The 23,841-nt window shown below is 41.5% G+C and overlaps 1 protein-coding gene and 2 non-coding genes across 3 annotated transcripts in view; all 3 read right to left on the minus strand.

Moving 5' to 3' along the window:
• The window catches only part of HIPK1 (homeodomain interacting protein kinase 1), a 68,160-nt gene that overhangs the window by 19,108 nt on the left and 25,211 nt on the right, over positions 1–23,841 (minus strand). The window contains exons 3-8 of the mRNA XM_051856145.2: positions 20,399–20,522; positions 9,092–9,211; positions 8,268–8,354; positions 6,276–6,460; positions 5,823–5,985; positions 3,882–4,107 (exon numbers count right to left, since the gene is read on the minus strand). Coding sequence (XP_051712105.2) covers positions 3,882–4,107; positions 5,823–5,985; positions 6,276–6,460; positions 8,268–8,354; positions 9,092–9,211; positions 20,399–20,522 — 905 coding nt within the window. The remainder of the gene's footprint in view (positions 1–3,881; positions 4,108–5,822; positions 5,986–6,275; positions 6,461–8,267; positions 8,355–9,091; positions 9,212–20,398; positions 20,523–23,841) is intronic.
• Positions 12,417–12,520, minus strand: LOC138850757 (U6 spliceosomal RNA). Its single transcript, XR_011390937.1, has one exon. It is a non-coding gene; the product is annotated as a U6 spliceosomal RNA (small nuclear RNA).
• On the minus strand, positions 15,318–15,421 carry LOC138850758 (U6 spliceosomal RNA). Its single transcript, XR_011390938.1, has one exon. It is a non-coding gene; the product is annotated as a U6 spliceosomal RNA (small nuclear RNA).

Here is a 23,841-nt window from a genome sequence, read left to right on the forward strand (position 1 = left end):
GGCTCCTGCCATCGGATCAGCGCAGTGTGCTGGCCGCAGCGCGCCAGCCGCGGTGGCCATTGGAGGGTGAACCAACGGCAAAGGAAGACCTTTCTCTCTGTCTCTCTCTCTCTCACTGTCCACTCTGCCTGTCAAAAAATAAAAAAAAAAGTATAGGCAAAAAAAACCCTTTTACTTAGTAAGTTACATTCTCTTTTTAATTCACTAGGGGGAAAAAAGCTTAAGTGTTTTTAAAATTGTAACCTACTAAAAGAAAAGACTTGTTATAGTTACAAAACTACTGGCTATTAGTTACAAAACCATATGGAAAGCTCAATAATTTATAATCTAAGTTATCTGTTTCAAATAATGCTTGCCCTCACTCATCAAAATATATAGCCCAGTTCACAAATTAGTCCTATTTTTAATCTTTAAATACTAAGTGAACTGAAGAAATTATACCTGGGATAAAAATATTTTAAAAGTAGACATTTTGGTTTACAGAAACTTTCTTTTACTTATTTTAGGAACCTGCTCTTGCCATTCACAACTTTCTGTTAAGGTTCTTTTGTATTTAACAGCTAAGAAAAGCAAGAACTCTTTGCTGTCTTTAAAACAGTGACCATGTCTTATTTATCTTTTTGTGTATTAATTCTCTTGGCACAGATGTGTAATAAGCGTTTCAGATAAATAGGACTATCTTGTTCTGGGAATGAGAGAGGCTCGAGGCAGCTCTCTTTCTGTCAAGACTTAAGAGTCTTCGCTTTCCTCTAAACCTACCCTATCAAAACTTTTAACAGGGAATTCATGTTTCTAAGCCACTAATGCCTACAATTTTGTTAAGTGATACTATGAACATTCTATTCAGAAAATTCCTTCAATTACATTTTCTAAGCTATCACCAACTAATTTATCTTTCTACTGCTAATAAAGGTATCAAAAGAGCATGACTCAAACTATAAGGCTGTTGTTTTCAGCAAGTTAGTCTTCCAATTTTCCAGCTCAGGAACTTATGAACAATTTGTTAACAGTTTGTCATAAAGAAAAATACAACCTAGAAATATACAAAACACAAAGAACTAGTAAAATCAGAATTAAAGCACTTTAACAATACCTTTTTTAAAAAAACTTACTTACATAAAATGTAACAAATCCAGATAAAACAATGAAAAAGTTGCCAGCCATGCTTACTTAGGCAATGCTATCTAGTAAGAAAGCTAAGCAACACAAAATTCTTGTCAGTAGTCCCAGGACTTATGGCTAACAGTAAGAAATTGTTACTGTAACAGCCTTTACAAATTGGTAGAAATTGAGGAGGCAATATGTAGGAAGAAGTGTTCACTAACAGAAGCTCATCTGTGGCTCCTAGAGTGGTGAAGTAAAAGGGGACAGAATGACAGAACTACCACTGAGCAAAATGTCTATCTATTTTGGGCAACTGGTTGAGTACAGAAAGTAGTATTTATAGTACTGACCCACAAATGTGACTCTAAAGTATTAGACTGCTACAGTAATTTAGGTTAAACCATAGCAGTCAAGCTAGTTTAAAACTAGCTACTTATTTTCACCACAAATGTAAACAAAGAATTAGCAAAAAGCAACACTTTCAGAAGGTCCTCCCTAAACCCTGACCTAAAAAGAATTAGAGCTTTGGTTTTTGCTTTATGGAACACAGCCCTTTAACTAAAGAACTATAGATAAATGGAAAGAGTAAAACTGCCCAGTTGATGATGGTCCATCCTCCTCTAAATATAGGGACCTTGTAAAAGATCAGATGGTAAAAGAAAAGTGGGTAACCTGGAATAGAGGGCTGTTGCTTAGAAATCAACAACTGTCTGGCAATCACCTAACAACTCTTTACAGCTATCTGAGTAAATTCTTAGAGGCAGTATGGAATAATACATCAAAATGCCTACATGGTGAACTCTACTGCCTGAGTTCAAATCATGGTTCTGCCATAAAAGACTTAGAGCAAATGAGGGGAGAGTGCCTAATTTTCTTTTATAAATTGAGTGCAATGATATTAACTACCTCCTAAGCTTGTTTGTGAGGATGAATTAATACATGTAAAAGATCTCAGAACATTATTTGCCATATAGAAACAGATATCAGGTATCATCATCATTACCTTAATTTCCAAACTTCCTTTTGTTTGGAAATTTTAAATTTGCTCTATTAGCTCTTCAGATTATTTAGACTTCTAGATAGGAAAAAAATTGTCCAAAGCTTATATTTACTTACCTAATTATACCAAAAGGGGTTATTCCACTTTTCCCTATACCTCTTCAATTTACATTTTATTTTGTTTTGTTAAGGGAACACAAAAGTTCTGCTTCATCTCTTAAGCATCATTTGAGAAGAAGCAGAAAACTTCAAGGTGCCAAATCTAAAACTGGACCAATGAAACTTATTTTGGAAAAGGTGTGGGAAAGGCATGGTGATTGACTAGAAGAATCATTCAACATATATCATAGAAGTTATTATTATGAGTCATATGCAAAAATTAATTTGGTAAGTTAGGCTAAGTTTGCATTTACGGATTGTGCATCTGCTCCTCCGCTCTCCCTGTGGTTCCTCCCTGGTTTACATGGCTATCGCTCTCCTGTCCTCCCGGTAATCTCTCAGTCTCCCCTAGCCCCTCATTTCCTTCAGCTTGCTCCGACTCTGTCAGAAACCAAACAGACAAAAGAGTCACAGTCAATAGGTAACTGAAGTAAAAAGATAAAAATGCTATCTAAATCTATAAAGTGCTAAGAGAAGCTTTCTACTAGAAAAGTCAAGTGTGTCATCAGAAAATATTCTTAATACAACCTTTAAATGGCTTATCAAATCCATAAACACATATTTCCCATATTTCAGAAAAAAGGAACTGGATATTATAGAACCATAATAATAAAATGAAGGACACATGTGAAAATTAAAATCTTATTGTACCAATGGAGTTAACCTCCTTCATTTATTTTCTTCCTTTTTGACAGGAATTTGCAGGAACAATATGATTCATAAGCTACAGCACATAATCTTAATGCCTTCCCCAAACAAGTACTTCATATAATATTATTTTTCATTTCAATAAATAATGATCTTTATTCATGAATCTATTAAGAGATTTCCTCATTTCTAAACATGATTTTTACATTTTAGAATAAAATTATCTTTTATTTAGAACATCATTTTATGTTATAATGGAAGAAAGATTCAATATGTTACAATTAGGCTTACTACATACTTTTCAATATGCATATTCTGCATATTAAGAGAGAGGGAGAGGGAGAGGTATAAGATATAAGGTATAAGATACATGCTTATATAAGATACATCTGTAAGATATAGATACAAGCTTCACTTAGCAAGAACACTGATCCTAGGAAACTGAAATAAGGAAACATAGGGACAGGCAATGTGGCACAGGAGGTTAAGACACCACTTGTGGAATCTGCTACACATACTGGAGCACCACTTCTAATCCAGCTTCCTATTAATGTGCCTGGTAAGCAACAAATGGTAGCTCAAGTACCTGAGTCCCTGCCAACCATGTGAGAGACCCAGATAGAGTTCCTGGCTTCTGGCTTTAGCCTGAACCAGCCCAGGCTGTTGCCACCATTTGGTGAATGAATCAACAAATGGAAAGTCTCTCCTCACTTCCTCTTTCAAACAAATAAATCTTAAAAATAAAAAGAAACATAAACCATGCTCCTATAATGTGTCAGGTAGTAAATCAATTAGAAAAATGACCAACATAAAAAAGGGAAATTCACTCTCTGTTATCACTCAATTTTAGTTATTTTTATCATTAGAGACAGAATTTAAAAATTTGGGAAATTTCAGAACTAAATAAGTAGATCAGCCCAAACAGGTAGGACTGACAGAATAGCACATGATGTGAGAGTTTCCCCACTTACTTTGGAAAGCAGGTGGACATACGATAAACGTCTGTTGGAATGGATCTGTCTGAGTGCAAATCTGGGTGGTTCCAGGTTGCAAGGAAACACCCTGCTGGGCAACTCCAGGAACTGGTGCTGCAGACGAAGGGTACAAAGCTGACTGGTAGTTTAGCAGAGACACATCTGAATTAGCCAGAGAAAGAGTGGCAGCTGCTGCAGTAGAACTGGAAGCTAGAACACTGGCCTAAAAACAAAAGGATATTGTATTTGTATACTGATGTAAAGCAGAGATAGATAACATTTTTACACACATAAAATCAATCCGGAGCCAGTGCTGTGTTGTAGCAGGTAAAGCCGCTACCTACAATGCCAGTTTCCCACACAGGCACCAGTTTGTGGCCTGGCTGCTCCATTTCCAATTCAGCTCCCTGCTAATGGCCGGGAAAAAGCACTGGAAGATGTCCCAAAACTTGGTCCCCTGCCACTCATGATTAAACCTGGATTAAGCTCCTGGCTTTGGCCTGGCTCAGCCCTGGACGTTGTGGCAGGTTGGTGAGCAAACCAGCAGATGGAAGATCTCTCTGTGTCTCCCTGTCTCTAACTCTTTCAAATAAATAAATAAATCTTTAAAAAGAAAATCTATCCCCCAAAAACTCAGAACAAAGTTTTAAAATGTAACAATAACTGTCTTTGGAATAACTGTCTGCTTAAGAAATCTTCTCAATTCCTAAATTCAAGGCAATAATGTAAGGCCAAACAGTCAAAGAATAACAAGTGGTCTATACTGGTTGCAGCCATATAACCCCACCCATTCTATACAAAACACTGCTGGGCCAGCAACCTTATCAAATCTCATATGTTCCTCTATTTAAAAAGGGGAGCTAGCCAGCTAATAAACAGGAAAGCTGGGGCCAGCGCTACAGCATAGTAGGTTAAGCCTCCACTTGTGGCACAGGCATCCCATATGGGCACTGGTTCGAGTCCTGGCTGTACCACTTCCAGTACAGCTCCCTGTTAGTGGCCTGGGAAGGTAGTAGAAGATAGCCCAAGTGCTTGCGCCCCTGCACCAATGTGGGAGACCCAAAGGAGGCTCCTAGCTCCTGGGATTGGCCCAGCTCTGCCTGTTGCGGCCATTTGGAGAGTGAACCAATGCATGGAGGACTTTTCAGTCTCTCCCTCTCTCTGTAACTCTGCCTCTCAAATAAATAAATAAATCTCTTAAAAAAATTAAAAAACAGGGGCTGGTGCTGTGGCGTTGCGGGTAAAGCCGCTGTCTGCAGTGCCGGCACTCCACAGGGGCGCCAGGTAGACCTGGCTGCTCCACTTCCAATCCAGCTCTCTGCTATGGCCTGAGAAAGCAGAAGATGGGAGACCCAGAAGAAGCTCCTGACTCCTGGCTTTGGATTGGTTCAGTTCTGGCCATTGCAGCCATTTGGGGAGTGAACTAGCAGATGAAGAGTTTCTCTCTCTCTCTCCCTCTCTCTCTCTCTGCCTCTCTGTAACTCTGCCTTTAAAAAAATAAATATTTTTTAAAAATTAAAAACAAATGAACTGGGAAGTTTACATCTCCAAAAGCAAACTTAAATGTAAATATCACTGGCTGGAAAACAAATACAAAAGCACCCTTAAAGTTTATTTTTTGGAAATACCTCTAATAAAGTAACGAGACACATAAAATCCTTAACAGAGAGAAAGAGAGTCATTTGGCTACAGTTAGTATAATAGTAAAGCAGTATAACAGTCAAAACCCATTACTGGACTGTGGTAAGATTTAGGATTTGTTTCATTTTTGCCAGCATGTACATTTCAAGTATTATCAACCCATCTTCCCTCACTTTTGCCAAGTAAAAAAATTAGGAAGCAACAAAAACAAAACAAAGACTGTTTTCATCTCACCCTGCACTCTTACTTGTTACTGTCCCATTATACCATGAGTTTCCAAAATAACTTATTGAATACCTGATTATGCACTGTATTGAGCTGGTTGCTGAAGCTCATTGTTAGATTTGTGCTTGTATTTGGGGCAACATGTGTAGTGAAAGGACTCTTGATCTGACTCACTGTATCATACATGTGAACCCTCCGCTTGCAGATCTCCATGTTCTGAAAACAAGATTTAACACTGAAAAAGATCAAAGAGGCACACAATGAATGCTTAAGCAAATAACCCAATACAACGCTTTTTTAAGTACTTTCAGACAAAATAAATGCAGAGATTTATAGCCATAGAGAGGAAAAATACACAAGTGGTTTTTAATCTCATGATTTTTCAATTAGAAAGAAAAGCATCAGTGAGTCAGATACACAGGCACTAAACTAAAGTTGCTGCTCAACTGATAGTTCCATTTATAAGATTGTCATACAACCAAGAACCACATCATAGCAAAAAGTCCCAGTCTCTACCATACTCACTGATTGCTATGCGGAAAATCCAGAAGGTGGGTCATTGTTACAAACTGATGGTTCAGAGTTTTCAGAGGAGTAATTCTCTTATCTGCATCAATCGTTAACATTTTTTTTAAAAGATCAATGTATTCTCTTCGATCCGCCTTCTCTGCCAACATGTCTGTTCCCTCTAAGTCTGTAGACATATTCACCTTCAAAGGAAAATTTGGAAATATTATACTTCTTCACTTAAGCAGCAGATTAAACATTTAATGTGTCACCTTTTTATTTATTTATTTATTTATTTGAGAGGTATAGTTAGAGACAGAGAGAGAGGGAAGAGACAGAAAGGTCTTCCATCCACTGGCTCACTCCCCAAATGGCCGCAGTGGACAGAGCTGGGCCCATCTGAAGCCAGGAGCCAGGAGCTTTCTCTGGGTCTCCCACATGAATGCAGGGGCCCAAGCACTTGGGCCATCTTCTACTGCTTTCCCCAGCCATAGCAGAGAGCTGGATCAGAAAAGAAGCACCCAGAACACGAACCAGTGCCCATATGGGAAGCTGGCGCCCCAGGTGGAGGCTTAGCCCTCCACTCCACAGCACCAGGTTCCCCCCTCTTTTTTTCCTTTCGTATATTTTTTTTTTTTTTTTTTTTTTTGACAGGCAGAGTGGACAGTGAGAGAGAGACAGAGAGAAAGGTCTTCCTTTGCCGTTGGTTCGCCCTCCAATGGCCGCTGCGGCCAGCGCTCTGCACTGATCCAATGGCAGGAGCCAGGTACTTATCCTGGTCGCCCATGGGGTGGGTGCAGGGCTCAAGGACTTGGGCCATCCTCCACTGCACTCCCGGGCCACAGCAGAGAGCTGGCCTGGAAGAGGGGCAACCGGGACAGAATCCGGTGCCCCAACCGGGACTAGAACCCGGTGTGCCGGCACCGCAAGGCAGAGGATTAGCCTAGTGAGCCACGTATATCTTAGTATCAGCATTAGAGGTTTTTCTTTGTGAGCAAAGAAAGAAAAACCTGGAGAAATTCTTTTTATTACAGTATAATCATTTTCACAGGAGGGAACACTTCTTATACTACCTAATTTCAGTCTTTGCCTAAATTTACTGGTAGAATAAAACTGAATAAATTTTGTCATTAAAATCCAGAGCTTGGGGCCAGCATTGTGGCACAACAGGTTAAGCAGCCACAAATAGGGCAGGTATCAGTTTGAGTACTGGCTGCTCCACTTCCAATCCAGTTCCCTGCAGATGTGCCCGAGAAAGCAGCAGAAGATGGTCCAAGAAATTGGGTCCCTGCCACCCACATGGGAGATTTGGATGAAGTTCCTGGCTCCTAGCTTCGGCCTGGCCCAACCCTGGCAGTTGCAGCCACTTGGAGAGCAAACCATTGGATGGAAGATCGATCTTTCTCCTTCTCTCTCTCTCTATATATATAACACTGCCTTTCAAACAAATAAATAAAAATCTTTTTAAAAACATTAATAATAATTTACAGCAGACAAGTTAAGCAAAAGCATTTGTGATTACTTATATATAAACATTTCTATTATTGAAAAGATTAAATGACATAAAGTGTTTAAGCTGAGTCTGGAACATAATAAGCACTCAATAAATATCAGCTCTTCCATATTTAGCAGATAAAATCAGACAAAAAACTTTGATAAATGATATCTTAAAAAATATTGTTATGTAAGACCAGTTAGGCAAAATCAAAGAACTATAAACAGGTTGAGTATGTCTTACTCAAATGCTTGGGACCAGAAGTATTTCAGATTTTGAAGAATTTCAGATTTTGGAACATTTCAGATTTTTAATAGGGGTGCTTAACTGGTAATTCTAAAAGTATCCTTGTTAGGATTCAAATAGTAAGCACATTGCAGAGTATCAATATATATTTTTCTGTGAAAAATGAAAAGTAAATACTAGAAAAATAACATTTTTCTTTTGCATAACCAATAGAAGTGTTTGTATTTAAGGAAATAAATAAATGTCTTTCTGAAACTTTCCATGCCTACCTGAGCCATGTCATCTAAACAGTTGAAAATGTACTTCCGAGCTTCTTTTGATTTTATTCCAGTCTCCAACTCATGTTCTTCAGGTGTCTATAAAATAATATTTTTAAAAAATTCTATCTGTATGTTATTTTCAAATTTTATTTTAAATTAAAAGCAGACTACGTGTCATTACCTTGCCAACCAAAGATGGCAAACCTGAAAATAATTTACAATCAGAAAAACCTTCCAGTGGAGAGACAGCCCCTTGATATCTGGCCACCCCGTCAACGGTGATGAAATAAACATGAAGCAATGATGGAGCACAGCTCCTGAAGGGGGTCAGGTAAGAAGGAACATTACCATTTTTCTCTTACAGCTATTCTGAAATGAAATGATATCTCAGATGCTAACTGTTCAGGATGCTGAGGCAGAGTTAGAGGGTTCTAAGTTGAAGGAAAAGGCTCAGACACAAAAACCAAATATCTATTTCAAGAAAATATACAAAGCCTGAATATGATAAGTTAGAAAATTATGTTGTTTTGCCATGTTTATTGAGAATTCTCTTTAAAAAGTCATTACTAAATTTCCCTGTGAACACTACTCACTGTTACAAAAAATAAACAAAATAATTTCAGTCGATTGAAATGGCACTTAAAGTTTGTTTTAAACTAAAGATAATGCAAATAGGAACATACAGTAATTCTTAAAGTGTATCCTCCTGAAAAATGCATCTTCGTCTATGCTTTCCCCTCTTCTACCTCAAGAATTTAAGAAGTAAACTCACTCTGAATTCAAACTTGGGCATGGAGAGTACAGAAATGAGTAATATGACAGGGAAGACACACCTTAAGTCTCCACAGTGGGTAGCCCAAATTAGGATCCCTGTTGAAGAACCTAGTTGTTTTTGTCCCAGCGCTGAGAAGATATTCAGCTGGTAGGCCTTGTGTTTGTGAAATGTAACGAATCTGAAACATCAAAACCATCAAATGTCAATTTAGAGTTAAAATGAAAATTATTAAACACTTGACTATAACTCAAGCCAAAAGAGTATTGCAAAGAAATTAACTGCTTGGAGGCCAGTGCTGTGGCGTATATAATAAAATACTATGCAGACATTTAGATTAAGGTGAAAGTATACAAATTGCCATGTAAAGATATTTCACAATATATTATGTATAAAAGCAGATTATAGGAGCCAGCACTGTAGCATAGCAGGTAAAGCTGCTGCCTGCAGAGCTGACATTCCATATAGGCACCAATTCGAGTCCCAGCTGCTCCACTTCCAATCCAGCACTCTGCTGTGGCCTGGAAAAGCAATGGATGATGGTCCAAGTGCTTGGGCCCCTGCACCCATGTGGGAGACCTAGAAGAAGCTCCTGGCTCCTGATCAGTGCAGCTCCGGTCACTGTGGCTATCTGGAGAGTAAACCAGCAGATGGAAGACCACTCTCTCTGCCTCTCTGTAATTCTTTTTATTTATTTATTTGAAAGAGTTACACAGAGAGAGAAAAGGAGGCAGAGAGAGAGGTCTTCCATCCGCTGATTCATTCCCCAATTGGACCCAACAGCCAGAGCTGTGCCAATCCAAAGCCAGGAGCCAGGAGCTTCCTCTGGGTCTCCCGTGTAGATGCAGGGGCCCAAGGACTTGGGCCATCTTCTATTGCCTTCCCAGGCCATAGCAGAGAGCAGGATTGGAAGTGGAGCAGCTGGGACTTGAACTGGCGCCCATATGGGATGCCGGCATTGCAGGCAGCGGTTTTACCTGCTACGCCACAGCATCAGCCCCGATAAATAAATCTTTAAAATGAAAAAAAAAAAAAAAAGATTACAAATTAAAAAAGTGTCATTAGATTAGATTTTTAGGGGCTGATGTTGTGGCATAGAGGGTAAAACTGTTGCCTACCTTGCATCTCATTTGGGTACTGGTTCAAGTCCCAGCTGCTTTACTTCCAATTCAGTTCCCTAATAATGTGGCTGGGGAAACAGTGGGAGATAGTCCAAGTGCTTAGGCCCTTGCTACCCACGTGGGAGACCTGAAAGAAGCTCCTGGCTCCAGAATGGCCTAGCCCCAGCCACTGTGGCCATTTGGGAAGTGAACCAGTGGATCAAAGATCTCTGCCTCTCTCATTCTAACTCTGCCGTTTCAAATAAATAAATAAATCTTTAAAAACTTGGTGCGTATATGGGATGCAAGTGCTGCAGAGAGCGGCTTTACCTGCTAAGCCACAGAGCCAACCCTAGATTCCACTGATTCTAACAGGTGTATTTTTCCATTAAAATCTTTGACATCAGGCTCTGACTTACAACTGAGAACTGCCATGGTTTAATTGGCACCATTCTTTCTTTCATAGAGGTACAGAAAAATATTGTGTCTTTAATCAACAGTGTCTTAGATTTGATGAAAAACATATCCTCATTTATATCCACAAGATTATACAAGGAACATAATTATATGTAGAATGTATTCATTCATTCTTTCATTATGTACTCATTAAGGCAAGCAGTGGTGATTTTTTAAATAGACACATTTCTTGGTCTCATAGAGTTTTCAGTCTAATAGGGGAAACCAACACTGAATGTATAATTCAAAGTGTGTCAGCATTCTGAAGAAATTAGGCTTCTATAAAAATACAGAACAAAGGAACCTGACCTAGACTGGGGACTGGAGAGAAAAGGCTCCTTTGGGAAGTGACCCTTCAGCTGATAAATGAGTAAGCACTAACTAAATGAAATGAATGGATGATGGAGAAGTATTTCAGACTACAGAAACAATATGCAGACAGACCCTTACACATATTCTTAACCAGCGCTGGTATGATTCCAAAAAAGCAACAGCATTGACAGGAAGGGAAAATGGTGTAAGATCAATCTAGACAGGAAAAAAGGCAGGACCCTGATGGACGGACAGCCCATGTGGGAGCTCAGGGGACATGTTAATTACTTATCCCTTATATTCCAAAAGCAATGGGAAACCACTGAAGTATATCAGGATGACATGTCCAAAATTGTGCTTTGAAAAAAATCACTCTGAATAAAAAGACTGGAGAAATATCACAGCAGAAGAGATATGGTCCAGTAGCCCAGGTAAATGACCAACAGCCTGGACTATCACACTAGCAAAGGAAAAAAAAAAAGAAAATAATCAAGAAATATTTAGGACATTAATGGTGAACAGGTCTGTACACATGTGTGCCTATACTCACATACTGTAAACTCTATTTTCCTTCACAGAATTTATTTCAACTATATTATACAATTAGTTTTATAATTGTTTACTTACCATCTGTTCCCCACCACCCAACTGATGCCCATATGAGGGCAAGGATAGTGTTTTGTTTTGTTTGTTTGTTTGTTTGTTTTTTGTTGTTGACAGGCAGAGTGGACAGTGAGAGAGAGAGACAGAGAGAAAGGTCTTCCTTTGCCGTTGGTTCACCCTCCAATGGCCACTGCGGCCGGCACGCTGCGGCCGGCACACCGCACTGATCCGATGGCAGGAGCCAGGTACTTATCCTGGTCTCCCATGGGGTGCAGGGCCCAAGCACTTGGGCCATCCTCCATTGCACTCTCTGGCCACAGCAGAGAGCTGGCCTGGAAGAGGGGCAACTGGGACAGAATCCGGCGCCCTGACTGGGACTAGAACCTGGTATGCTGGCGCCACAAGGCGGAGGATTAGCCTAGTGAGCTGCGGCGCCGGCGCAAGGATAGTGTTTTATTCTGCACTGTATGCACTGTATGCTCAATGCCTATAGTATATGTTTCACCGTGAAAATGGAGTAGGAAGCCATCACTCCAATGCTTTCATATAGCTTAAAATAAACCAACAAATGCCCCACTTTAAGCAAATACATCACCATTTGTTAATTTTTTTAAAGATTTATTTATTTATTTGAAAGGCAGTTAGAGAGAGGCAGAGGCAGAGGCACAGACAGATCTTCCACCCTCTGGTTCACTCCCCAAATGGCCACAACGGCTGGAATTGGGCTGATCAGAAGCCAGGAGCTTCTTCTGGGTCTGCAACGTGGGTGCAGGGGCACAAGGACTTGGGCCATCTTCGGCTACTTTCCCAAGCCATGGCAAAGAGCTGGATCAGAAGTGGAGTAGCCGGGACTCAAACCAGCACCCATATGGGATGCCAGCAACTGCAGGCAGTGGCTTTACCTGCTTCGCCCGGAAAAATATGGAATGCTTCACAAATCTGAGTGTCATCCTTGCACAGAGGCCATGATAATATCTGTATCATTCCAATTTTAGTATATGTGCTGCTGAAGCGAGTACTATCATTTGTTATTAAATAATGAAAATATTTTCAACAAATTTGAATTATATCTAGAGAGGGTATATACACATTTGACTTCCAAAACAAACACATATTATATAACATGGCAATCTATAAAAAAATCCATAGCTAACATTAAACTTTACAGTAAAAATTGAATACCACTAAAATCACAATCAGGTAAGAAAAAAAGACACCAGAGTGGGAGGGAAAATGTACAACTAGTACTACTTGCATAGGACATGATTCTGAACACAGAGAATTACAAAGATTTTATAAAACACTATTAGAGCTAGAGTTCTATTAGAAAACTATTGGGAAAAGATTTCAACAAGATCGCAGGACTTCCGTTAAATTGCAAAAATCAATTTTATTTTATGTACCAGCAATGAACAATCTGAAAATGTCATTTAAAAAATAATTCCTTTAAACTACAGCATCAAAAAATATAGACCACTTAAGTAAAACCTATACTCTGAATATTACAAAACACTACTACATAAAGCCTAAATAAATACATTCCAAGTTTATGGCTCAGAAGACCTAATATTGTTAAAGTAGCAGTATTTCCCAATTTATCTACAGATTCAAGGTAATCTTAATTAAAATCTCATTTTTTTTTAAGAAATTGATGTTGATGATCCAAAACTTCATATGGAAATGGAAGTGTCTCAACAGCCAAAACAATCTTGAAAAAGAACGAAGTTGGAGAACTCACACTTCCTGATTTTAAAACTCACTAAAAATCCATACTAATCAAAACAGTGTGGTGCTGGCATAGGATACACAAAGATCAATAAAAGGAGAAAGGTTGGTATTTTTAGCAAATGGTGTTGGGAGAACTGAATATCCACATGCAAATTAATCAGGCAGGGCTCTTACTTTATAGTATAGATGGGAGGGTCCTTGAAAACATATGCTGGGGGGCTGGCGCCATGGCTCAATAGGCTAATTCTCCGCCTTACGGCGCCGGCACCGGCACACTGGGTTCTAGTCCCGGTTGGGGCACCGGATTCTGTCCTGGTTGCCCCTCTTCCAGGTCAGCTCTCTGCTGTCGCCAGGGAGTGCAGTGGAGGATGGCCCAAGTACTTGGGCCCAGCACCCCATGGGAGACAGGAGAAGCACCTAGCTCCTGCCATCGGATCAGCGTGGTGCGCTGGCCGCAGCGCGCCAGCCGCGGCGGCCATTGGAGGGTGAACCAACGGCAAAAAAAAGGAAGACCTTTCTCTCTGTCTCTCTCTCTCACTGTCCACTCTGCCTGTCAAAAAAAAAAAAAAAGGAAAAGAAAACACATGCTGGGGCCAGCGCTGTGGCACAGCAGGTTAAAGCCCTGGCCTGTGGTGCTGGCATCCCATATGGGCGTCGGTTCGAGACTTGGCTGCTCCATTTCCGATCCAGCTCTCTGCTGTGTCCTGGGAAAGCAGTGGAGGATGGCCCAAGGTCCTTGGGCCCCTGAACCCACATGGGAGACCCAGAAGAGATCCCTGGCTTTGGATCGGTGCAGTTCTGGCCATTGTGGCCAGTTGGGGAGTGAACCATCGGATGCAAGACCCCTCCCCCACCCCGACTTTCCTTTTTCTGTGTAACTGACTTTCAAATAAATAAATCTAAAAAAAAAAGAAAGAAAGAAAACACATGCTAATAAATGCAGTCAGTCACAGAGAACTGCATATTTGTGATGAATAACATGTGCTGGAAGAGGCAAATTTACAGAGAGGAAAGTAGAACAGTGGTTGCTTAGAGGAGGATGGTGGAGAATGCAGAGTAACTGCTAATGGGTACTGGGTTTCTTAATGGCAAGTGTTCCGACTGTGGTGAGGGCTACACAACCCTGTGAACACACTGAAAGATACTGAACTGTACAGTTTAAATGGTTGAACTGTGGGAGCTGGCACTGTGGCGCGGCGGGTTAACGCCCTGGCCTGCAGTGCTGACCATCCCATATGGGCGCCGGTTTGAGACCTGGCTGCTCCACTTTTTTTTTTTTTTCCACAGGCAGAGTGGACAGTGAGAGAGAGAGAGACAGAAAGAAAGGTCTTCCTTTTGCCGTTGGTTCACCCTCCAATGGCCACTGCGGCCGGCACGCTGCGGCCGGCACACCGCACTGATCCGATGGCAGGAGCCAGGTACTTATCCTGGTCTCCCATGGGGTGCAGGGCCCAAGCACTTGGGCCATCCTCCATTGCACTCTCTGGCCACAGCAGAGAGCTGGCCTGGAAGAGGGGCAACTGGGACAGAATCCGGCGCCCTGACTGGGACTAGAACCTGGTATGCTGGCGCCACAAGGCGGAGGATTAGCCTAGTGAGCTGCGGCGCCGGCGCAAGGATAGTGTTTTATTCTGCACTGTATGCACTGTATGCTCAATGCCTATAGTATATGTTTCACCGTGAAAATGGAGTAGGAAGCCATCACTCCAATGCTTTCATATAGCTTAAAATAAACCAACAAATGCCCCACTTTAAGCAAATACATCACCATTTGTTAATTTTTTTAAAGATTTATTTATTTATTTGAAAGGCAGTTAGAGAGAGGCAGAGGCAGAGGCACAGACAGATCTTCCACCCTCTGGTTCACTCCCCAAATGGCCACAACGGCTGGAATTGGGCTGATCAGAAGCCAGGAGCTTCTTCTGGGTCTGCAACGTGGGTGCAGGGGCACAAGGACTTGGGCCATCTTCGGCTACTTTCCCAAGCCATGGCAAAGAGCTGGATCAGAAGTGGAGTAGCCGGGACTCAAACCAGCACCCATATGGGATGCCAGCAACTGCAGGCAGTGGCTTTACCTGCTTCGCCCGGAAAAATATGGAATGCTTCACAAATCTGAGTGTCATCCTTGCACAGAGGCCATGATAATATCTGTATCATTCCAATTTTAGTATATGTGCTGCTGAAGCGAGTACTATCATTTGTTATTAAATAATGAAAATATTTTCAACAAATTTGAATTATATCTAGAGAGGGTATATACACATTTGACTTCCAAAACAAACACATATTATATAACATGGCAATCTATAAAAAAATCCATAGCTAACATTAAACTTTACAGTAAAAATTGAATACCACTAAAATCACAATCAGGTAAGAAAAAAAGACACCAGAGTGGGAGGGAAAATGTACAACTAGTACTACTTGCATAGGACATGATTCTGAACACAGAGAATTACAAAGATTTTATAAAACACTATTAGAGCTAGAGTTCTATTAGAAAACTATTGGGAAAAGATTTCAACAAGATCGCAGGACTTCCGTTAAATTGCAAAAATCAATTTTATTTTATGTACCAGCAATGAACAATCTGAAAATGTCATTTAAAAAATAATTCCTTTAAACTACAGCATCAAAAAATATAGACCACTTAAGTAAAACCTATACTCTGAATATTACAAAACACTACTACATAAAGCCTAAATAAATACATTCCAAGTTTATGGCTCAGAAGACCTAATATTGTTAAAGTAGCAGTATTTCCCAATTTATCTACAGATTCAAGGTAATCTTAATTAAAATCTCATTTTTTTTTAAGAAATTGATGTTGATGATCCAAAACTTCATATGGAAATGGAAGTGTCTCAACAGCCAAAACAATCTTGAAAAAGAACGAAGTTGGAGAACTCACACTTCCTGATTTTAAAACTCACTAAAAATCCATACTAATCAAAACAGTGTGGTGCTGGCATAGGATACACAAAGATCAATAAAAGGAGAAAGGTTGGTATTTTTAGCAAATGGTGTTGGGAGAACTGAATATCCACATGCAAATTAATCAGGCAGGGCTCTTACTTTATAGTATAGATGGGAGGGTCCTTGAAAACATATGCTGGGGGGCTGGCGCCATGGCTCAATAGGCTAATTCTCCGCCTTACGGCGCCGGCACCGGCACACTGGGTTCTAGTCCCGGTTGGGGCACCGGATTCTGTCCTGGTTGCCCCTCTTCCAGGTCAGCTCTCTGCTGTCGCCAGGGAGTGCAGTGGAGGATGGCCCAAGTACTTGGGCCCAGCACCCCATGGGAGACAGGAGAAGCACCTAGCTCCTGCCATCGGATCAGCGTGGTGCGCTGGCTGCAGCGCGCCAGCCGCGGCGGCCATTGGAGGGTGAACCAACGGCAAAAAAAAGGAAGACCTTTCTCTCTGTCTCTCTCTCTCACTGTCCACTCTGCCTGTCAAAAAAAAAAAAAAAGGAAAAGAAAACACATGCTGGGGCCAGCGCTGTGGCACAGCAGGTTAAAGCCCTGGCCTGTGGTGCTGGCATCCCATATGGGCGTCGGTTCGAGACTTGGCTGCTCCATTTCCGATCCAGCTCTCTGCTGTGTCCTGGGAAAGCAGTGGAGGATGGCCCAAGGTCCTTGGGCCCCTGAACCCACATGGGAGACCCAGAAGAGATCCCTGGCTTTGGATCGGTGCAGTTCTGGCCATTGTGGCCAGTTGGGGAGTGAACCATCGGATGCAAGACCCCTCCCCCACCCCGACTTTCCTTTTTCTGTGTAACTGACTTTCAAATAAATAAATCTAAAAAAAAAAGAAAGAAAGAAAACACATGCTAATAAATGCAGTCAGTCACAGAGAACTGCATATTTGTGATGAATAACATGTGCTGGAAGAGGCAAATTTACAGAGAGGAAAGTAGAACAGTGGTTGCTTAGAGGAGGATGGTGGAGAATGCAGAGTAACTGCTAATGGGTACTGGGTTTCTTAATGGCAAGTGTTCCGACTGTGGTGAGGGCTACACAACCCTGTGAACACACTGAAAGATACTGAACTGTACAGTTTAAATGGTTGAACTGTGGGAGCTGGCACTGTGGCGCGGCGGGTTAACGCCCTGGCCTGCAGTGCTGACCATCCCATATGGGCGCCGGTTTGAGACCTGGCTGCTCCACTTTTTTTTTTTTTTCCACAGGCAGAGTGGACAGTGAGAGAGAGAGAGACAGAAAGAAAGGTCTTCCTTTTGCCGTTGGTTCACCTTCCAATGGCCACCGCGGCCGGCACGCTGCCGCCGGCGCACTGGGCTGATCCAATGGCAGCAGCCAGGTGCTTCTCCTGGTCTCCCATGGGGTGCAGGGCCCAAGCACCTGGGCCATCCTCCACTGCACTCCCTGGCCACAGCAGAGAGCTGGCCTGGAAGAGGGGCAACCGGGACAGAATCCGGCGCCCCGACCGGGACTAGAACCCGGTGTGCCGGCGCCGCAAGGCGGAGGATTAGCCTAATGAGCAACGGCGCCGGCCTGCTCCACTTCTTATCCAGCTCTCTGTTATGGTCTGGGAAAGCAGTAGAAGATGGCCCAAGTCTTTGGGCCCCTGCACCCACGTGGAAGACCTGGAAGAAGTTCTTGGCTCCTGGCTTCGGATCGGCGCAGCTCTGGCCGTTGCAGCCATTTGGGGAGTGAACTGACGGAATGGAAGACCTCTCTCTCTGTAACTCTGACTCTCTCTGCCTCTCCTCTCTCTGTGTAACTCTTTCAAATAAATAAATCAATCTTTAAAAAGATATATTTATTTTAAAAAATGGTTGAACTGTAAGGTATGTGATTTACCAATAAAGTTATTATTTCAAAACCTGGCTGGATCTTGACATGTGAGTCCTTATGTAGAACCAGTGAAGCACCATGATGCACGATTTCCAATCCTGCTCTGCAATAGCATCATCCTTTTTATTCAGCAAGGGAAAAACTTGCTTCCTCCTATCACCCTCAGTTTCACATCAATACACTATACAGAAATTCTTAAAATTACCAGTTCATTTCTTTACAAAGAAAGTCCCAGTTGCATCTTAGCTTTTAAATCTAACTGTATTTGATTCCACTTCCTAGGAAATTCATAATACAGGTTGAATATTCCATATTGGAATTGCTTGGAACTTACAGTGTTTCAGATTTCAGAGTTTTTCATATTTTGAAATATCTGCATAGACTACTGGTTGAACATGCCTAATTTGAAAATCCAAATGCCAGTGGTTCTTTAGATCAGGGATATTTAACATGTACTGATCTTTAAACTTACTAAGGTTGATGAGATGTCACAAAATAGCTGGTTTAGGAAGGGCACTCTTGGAAGCTGTACTGTTCAGAGCCAGTTTTCTTTTCTTTTTTTTTTTTTTTTTATTTTTTGACAGGCAGAGTGGACAGTGAGAGAGACAGAGAGAAAGGTCTTCCCTTTTTTTGCCGTTGGTTCACCCTCCAATGGCCGCCGCAGCCGGCGTGCTGCGGCCAGCGCACCGCGCTGATCCGATGGCAGGAGCCAGGAGCCAGGTGCTTTTCCTGGTCTCCCATGGGGTGCAGGGCCCAAGCACCTGGGCCATCCTCCACTGCACTCCCTGGCCACAGCAGAGAGCTGGCCTGGAAGAGGGGCAACCGGGACAGAATCCGGCGCCCCGATTGGGACTAGAACCCGGTGTGCGGGCGCCGCTAGGCAGAGGATTAGCCTAGTGAGCCGCGGCGCCGGCCCAGAGCCAGTTTTCTTAATCAACAGCCCACAAATCCCCTAAAGATTACACAAACCATTGCATGTACACTTTCTGAAAAGACCCACAGCTTTCAACAAATCCTCAGGAAGGTCTTTGATCCCAAAAGGAGTAAGAATCAAAGGTCTGATTTAACAAACACTGAGTTTTTACATCGTATCTCTGCGTGTGTGTACATGTGTGTGTACTGTAGTAAAAGAAGGAAGCTGTCTTGTGTCTCATAAAGTAAAGGAAATAAAAGATTAAAAATTCACAAGGCATAGTGGTAGTTTTTATCCTAGCAGTTAAGACACTCAGGCCACAGAGTGATGGGTTTGAATCCCAACTCTGATTCCTGACTCTAGCTTCATCCTAACACAGACTCTGAGAGGCAAAGGTAGTAGCTGAAGTAACTGGGTTCTTGACACCTGGGACTGAGTTTCAGCCCAGCTTAGCCTCAGCTGTATTGCAGAGTAAATCAGCAGATAGGAGCACACTGAATCAATCTCTCTCTCTCCCACCCCCCAACCACTGCCCTTCTCTCAGTCTCGCAAATTTTTTAAATATACATTTTTTTAAATTACAAAGCGCAATGTTACTGTTTACTTATCACATGGGCAACTCATTTTTTATACTTCATTCAAAGCATGTCAGAAAGTTCTACATTAATAGAGAAAACATTGTTCCTATCTTCCAGATAACTGGGAGAGAGGGAGGGCGGAAGTAGGAAGGAAGGAAGGGGGGACAAACTTGTGTGCCACAGTATCTAGAGCTGAGGATGCACTGGTAAAATGAAAAGTATCTACTCTCAAGGAGCTTACAGTATAGAGGATACATTTTTTTAAAAAAAGAACAAGAAATAAAAATACATAATTTATTAAAATGGCAATTTTTTCCCCTCAGTGGACCCACTCCTTAGAAAACTGTGGCATATCTTATACTAAAGTGTGTCTATTTTGAAACATAAATCATTTATTATAACACTGAACAACTCAGATAATTTCCCTCCTGAATACTGTTTCACAGCAACCCCAAATGCATCAATTTCTAGAACCTAATGTATTTAGTCTGAAGAGAGTACTTTCTTCAGTGTGTGTCATACATAAAAGGAAATAATACCTCTGAGTGATCCAAAGTTCACTTTTAAAATTGCAGTTCTTCATCCTTATTTTTCATCTTAACTCACATATGAAGTATAACAAACCAATATAGACCGACAAACATACTAGTCTTTATTATAAAATGAAATCCTTCTATGTATTGTAGAATTGCAAATATGACTTTAGATTAAAAAACAGGTAAAGAAAATTCTACTATTAAAAATTCTGTAGTAGTAATTAGAGTACTCTTTTTTAGTAACTAAATACTTCACCAGCACTTCCCTCTAGAAGCTATTTCACAAGTAACTATGTGTTTTTCTGTTTCCATCCAAACACTCTTACCTGATCATATTCTGAAGCACCAGGATACAGTGGCCATCCCAGGAATAGCTCAGCTATCACACAGCCCAGTGACCACATGTCAATAGCTTCACAAAATGGCAATCCGAGAATAATTTCAGGGGCCCTATCAAAAACAAAAGTATTATATTAAAAAAAATCTTGTGTGGGGAAATTAACTATGTAAACTAAGTCCTGTTTTAGTATTGGCTAAAGGTATATTTATTTAATAAAGTTGAAAACAACCTTTGATATACAAGTCATCTGTGTTTTGGAATACAGAATTTTTTTAATTTTAGAAATATAGAACTACATATTTCAAATACATTAATATTTCTGCAATAAAATACAGAGTAGGCATATACAGTTGGCTAAATATTTATATAGCCTTACAACTATTCAAATTAGGTCTTCTCAATCAATGAATCTGATAGGAAAAACTTTCCAGTTTTGAGAGCCTTCTAAATTTTGTTACCAGAGGTAAGGGTCATACATTTTTTTCTTTTTACATTTAGCATCTTTTTAATTATTAAAAAAATCAATTAAATGGCCTGCTTTGTGACAGAAATGCCTCAAGAGACACAGTGGCTGATAGCACAGACCAGAGCCAGCTTGGCAGACTATGAGTCCTACCCTTCATCATTTAACAGTGGTAGGCACACGACTTTATTTCTCCACACCTCAGGTCCCTCATCTCTCAAATGGTGACAATAAGAAACCTTACTGCAGAGCTGTTGTCAAGTTTAAGCAAATCAACCTATTAAAGTTCTTAGGTAAGCACTATTTACCATTGTCATATTATTATTTTAAAACTCTGAGCCAGTTGTATGCATTTGGAAATATTCATCTCCATTAATGCTGTAAGAAATATAACCCTGGGGAATCTTAAAGAGAAAACGAAGATAATCCATAAACCAAGAGCTTTTTGTGTACGAGCACGTTTCAAATTAACTTATTATCCCTGCTTATAGAGGAGGAAACTGATGCAAAAAGAGACTAATTTGTCTGAAAATTCCATAATAGGTAGCACAGCTAGTATTTGAATCTCAGCATCAGTATTCTGGTTCCAAATTTGGTTATATTATACTGTCTCTCAATAAATTAAAGCTAATTTGACATGGCAGTGTGGACAAATATTTTTCAAACTGACTAAAATTAAGAGATAAGGTTCTGGGGCTGGCACTGTGGCACAGCAGGTTAAAGCCCTGGCTTGAAGCACCGGCATCCCATGTGGGCACCGGTTAGAGTCCCAGCTGCTCCACTTCCGACCCAGCTCTCTACTGTGGCCAGGGAAAGCAGTGGAGGATGACCCAAGTCCTTGGGCCCCTGCGCCCGCATAGGAGACCCAGAGGAAGCTCCTGGCTCCTGGCTCCGGATCGGCACAGCTCTGGCCGTTGCAGCCATCTGGGGAGTGAACCAGCAGATGGAAGACCTCTCTCTCTGTCTCTACCTCTCTCTGTGACTCTATCTTTCAAATAAATTAAATAAATCTTTAAAAAAAGAGAGAGATAAGGTTCAAAAGGAAATTTTAATAGGTATACTAATATCAATAATAATGATACAGGTAACTTGATATACAGCACAACCATGAACTTTCTAAGTTCTTTACAAATGCTGAGTCACTTAATCCTTACAACAATCCAATAAAAGTAGGCATTACTATATGTAATCACTTCTTTCTAAGATGTACATTTTTCATATTTTAATATCACTGCAATGAAGATTCTTTAAAATAATGGAATATTTCAGTTTACTGGCAGTGCTAATTGTCTTAATAGGCACAGAATATTTCATCTTCTAGCCAATGCCATCTTAGATTAAGTACTGTCTCTATTTTATAGATGAAGAAACCAGACACTGGAAGATTAAGTATTTTGCCCAAAGCTGCACAACTATTAAATGATGTTACCCAGGGCCATCTCGATCCAGGATCTGAGTTCTTGAACACTTTAGCATCTACTCCAATTCATATTTTTTTTTTGATATATCACAGCATTTGGATCTACAAAGGCACTCCAGACCACTCATGTAACATAATCTAATGGAAAAACAGATCTCTTCATGCAGAACCATTTAACTGACCATGTCTTCTCATTAATGCCTCGTTTCCCAAACTTTCCTTTCAGGTAATATGTGCTTATTCCTGCTTTAAGTGAATGGTATAGGTCTAGGCCAGAGCAGGGAGGGTATAAAGATATTTTCCAGACAGGTCTTGTTGCACAGCAGGTAAAGCCTCAGGCTGCTGTACCCATATGGGTACTGGTTCAAGTCCTGGATGCTCCACTTCCTTTCCAGCTCCCTGCTAATGGCCTGGGAAAGCAGTAGATGGAAGATGGCCCAAGTCATTGGGCCCCTGCACCCACATGGGTGACTCAGCAAAGCCTCTGGCTCTGGTCCAGCCCTGCTTTGGTCTTTGCAGCTATGGCGAGTGAACCAGTGAGTGAAAGATCACTCTCTCTCTGTCTCTCCCTCTGTGTGTGTGTGTGTGTGTGTGTGTAAAACTGTGTCTTTCAAATAAGTAATACAGAGAAGAGAGAGAGAGAATATCTTCCATCCACTGATTTACTCCCCAAATGGCTGCAACAGCCACAGCTGGGCCAGGCCAAAGCCAGGAGCCAGGAGCTTCTTCCAGGTTTCTAACATGGGTGCAGGGGTCCAAGCATTTGCGCCATCTTCCACTGTTTTCCCAGGCTGCATTAACAGGGAGCTGGATTGGAAGTGGTGCAGTCGGGATTTGAACCAGTTCCCATATGGGATGTTGACACTGCAGGCAAAGGCTTAACTTTTTTTTTTTTTTTTTTTTTTTTTTGACAGGCAGAGTGGACAGTGAGAGAGACAGAGAGAAAGAGAAAGGTTTTCCTTTTGCCGTTGGTTCACCCTCCAATGGCCGGCACAGCCGGCGCGCTGTGCTGATCCGAAGGCAGGAGCCAGGTGCTTCTCCTGGTCTCCCATGGGGTGCAGGGCCCAAGCACTTGGGCCATCCTCCACTGCACTCCCAGGCCACAGCAGAGAGCTGGCCTGGAAGAGGGGCAACCGGGACAGAATCCAGCGCCCCGACTGGGACTACAACCCGGGGTGCCGGCGCCGCAAGGTGGAAGATTAGCCTAGTGAGCCGCGGCGCCAGCCAAAGGCCTAACTTTCTAGCCACAACACCTGCCCCAATAAATCTTAAAAAAAAAAGTATTTCCCTAAATAAGAATATCCTTCTTCCAGTAATTACATATGAATAGTAGCCCTTTTTTTTTTTTTTTTTTTTTTGGAAAAAAAAAAAAGGATAGTGGGATCTGGCGCTGTGGCATAGCAAGTAAACCCACTGCCTGCAAAGCCAGTGTCCCATATGGGCACGGGTTCGAGTACCAGCTGCTCCACTTCCAATCTAGCTCCCTGATAATGCACCTAGGAGAGTAGTGAAGGACAGCCCAAGCCCTTGGGCCCCTGCACCCATG

The sequence above is a fragment of the Oryctolagus cuniculus genome, chromosome 7, assembly GCF_964237555.1.
Source record: "Oryctolagus cuniculus chromosome 7, mOryCun1.1, whole genome shotgun sequence".
Lineage (NCBI taxonomy): Eukaryota > Metazoa > Chordata > Mammalia > Lagomorpha > Leporidae > Oryctolagus > Oryctolagus cuniculus.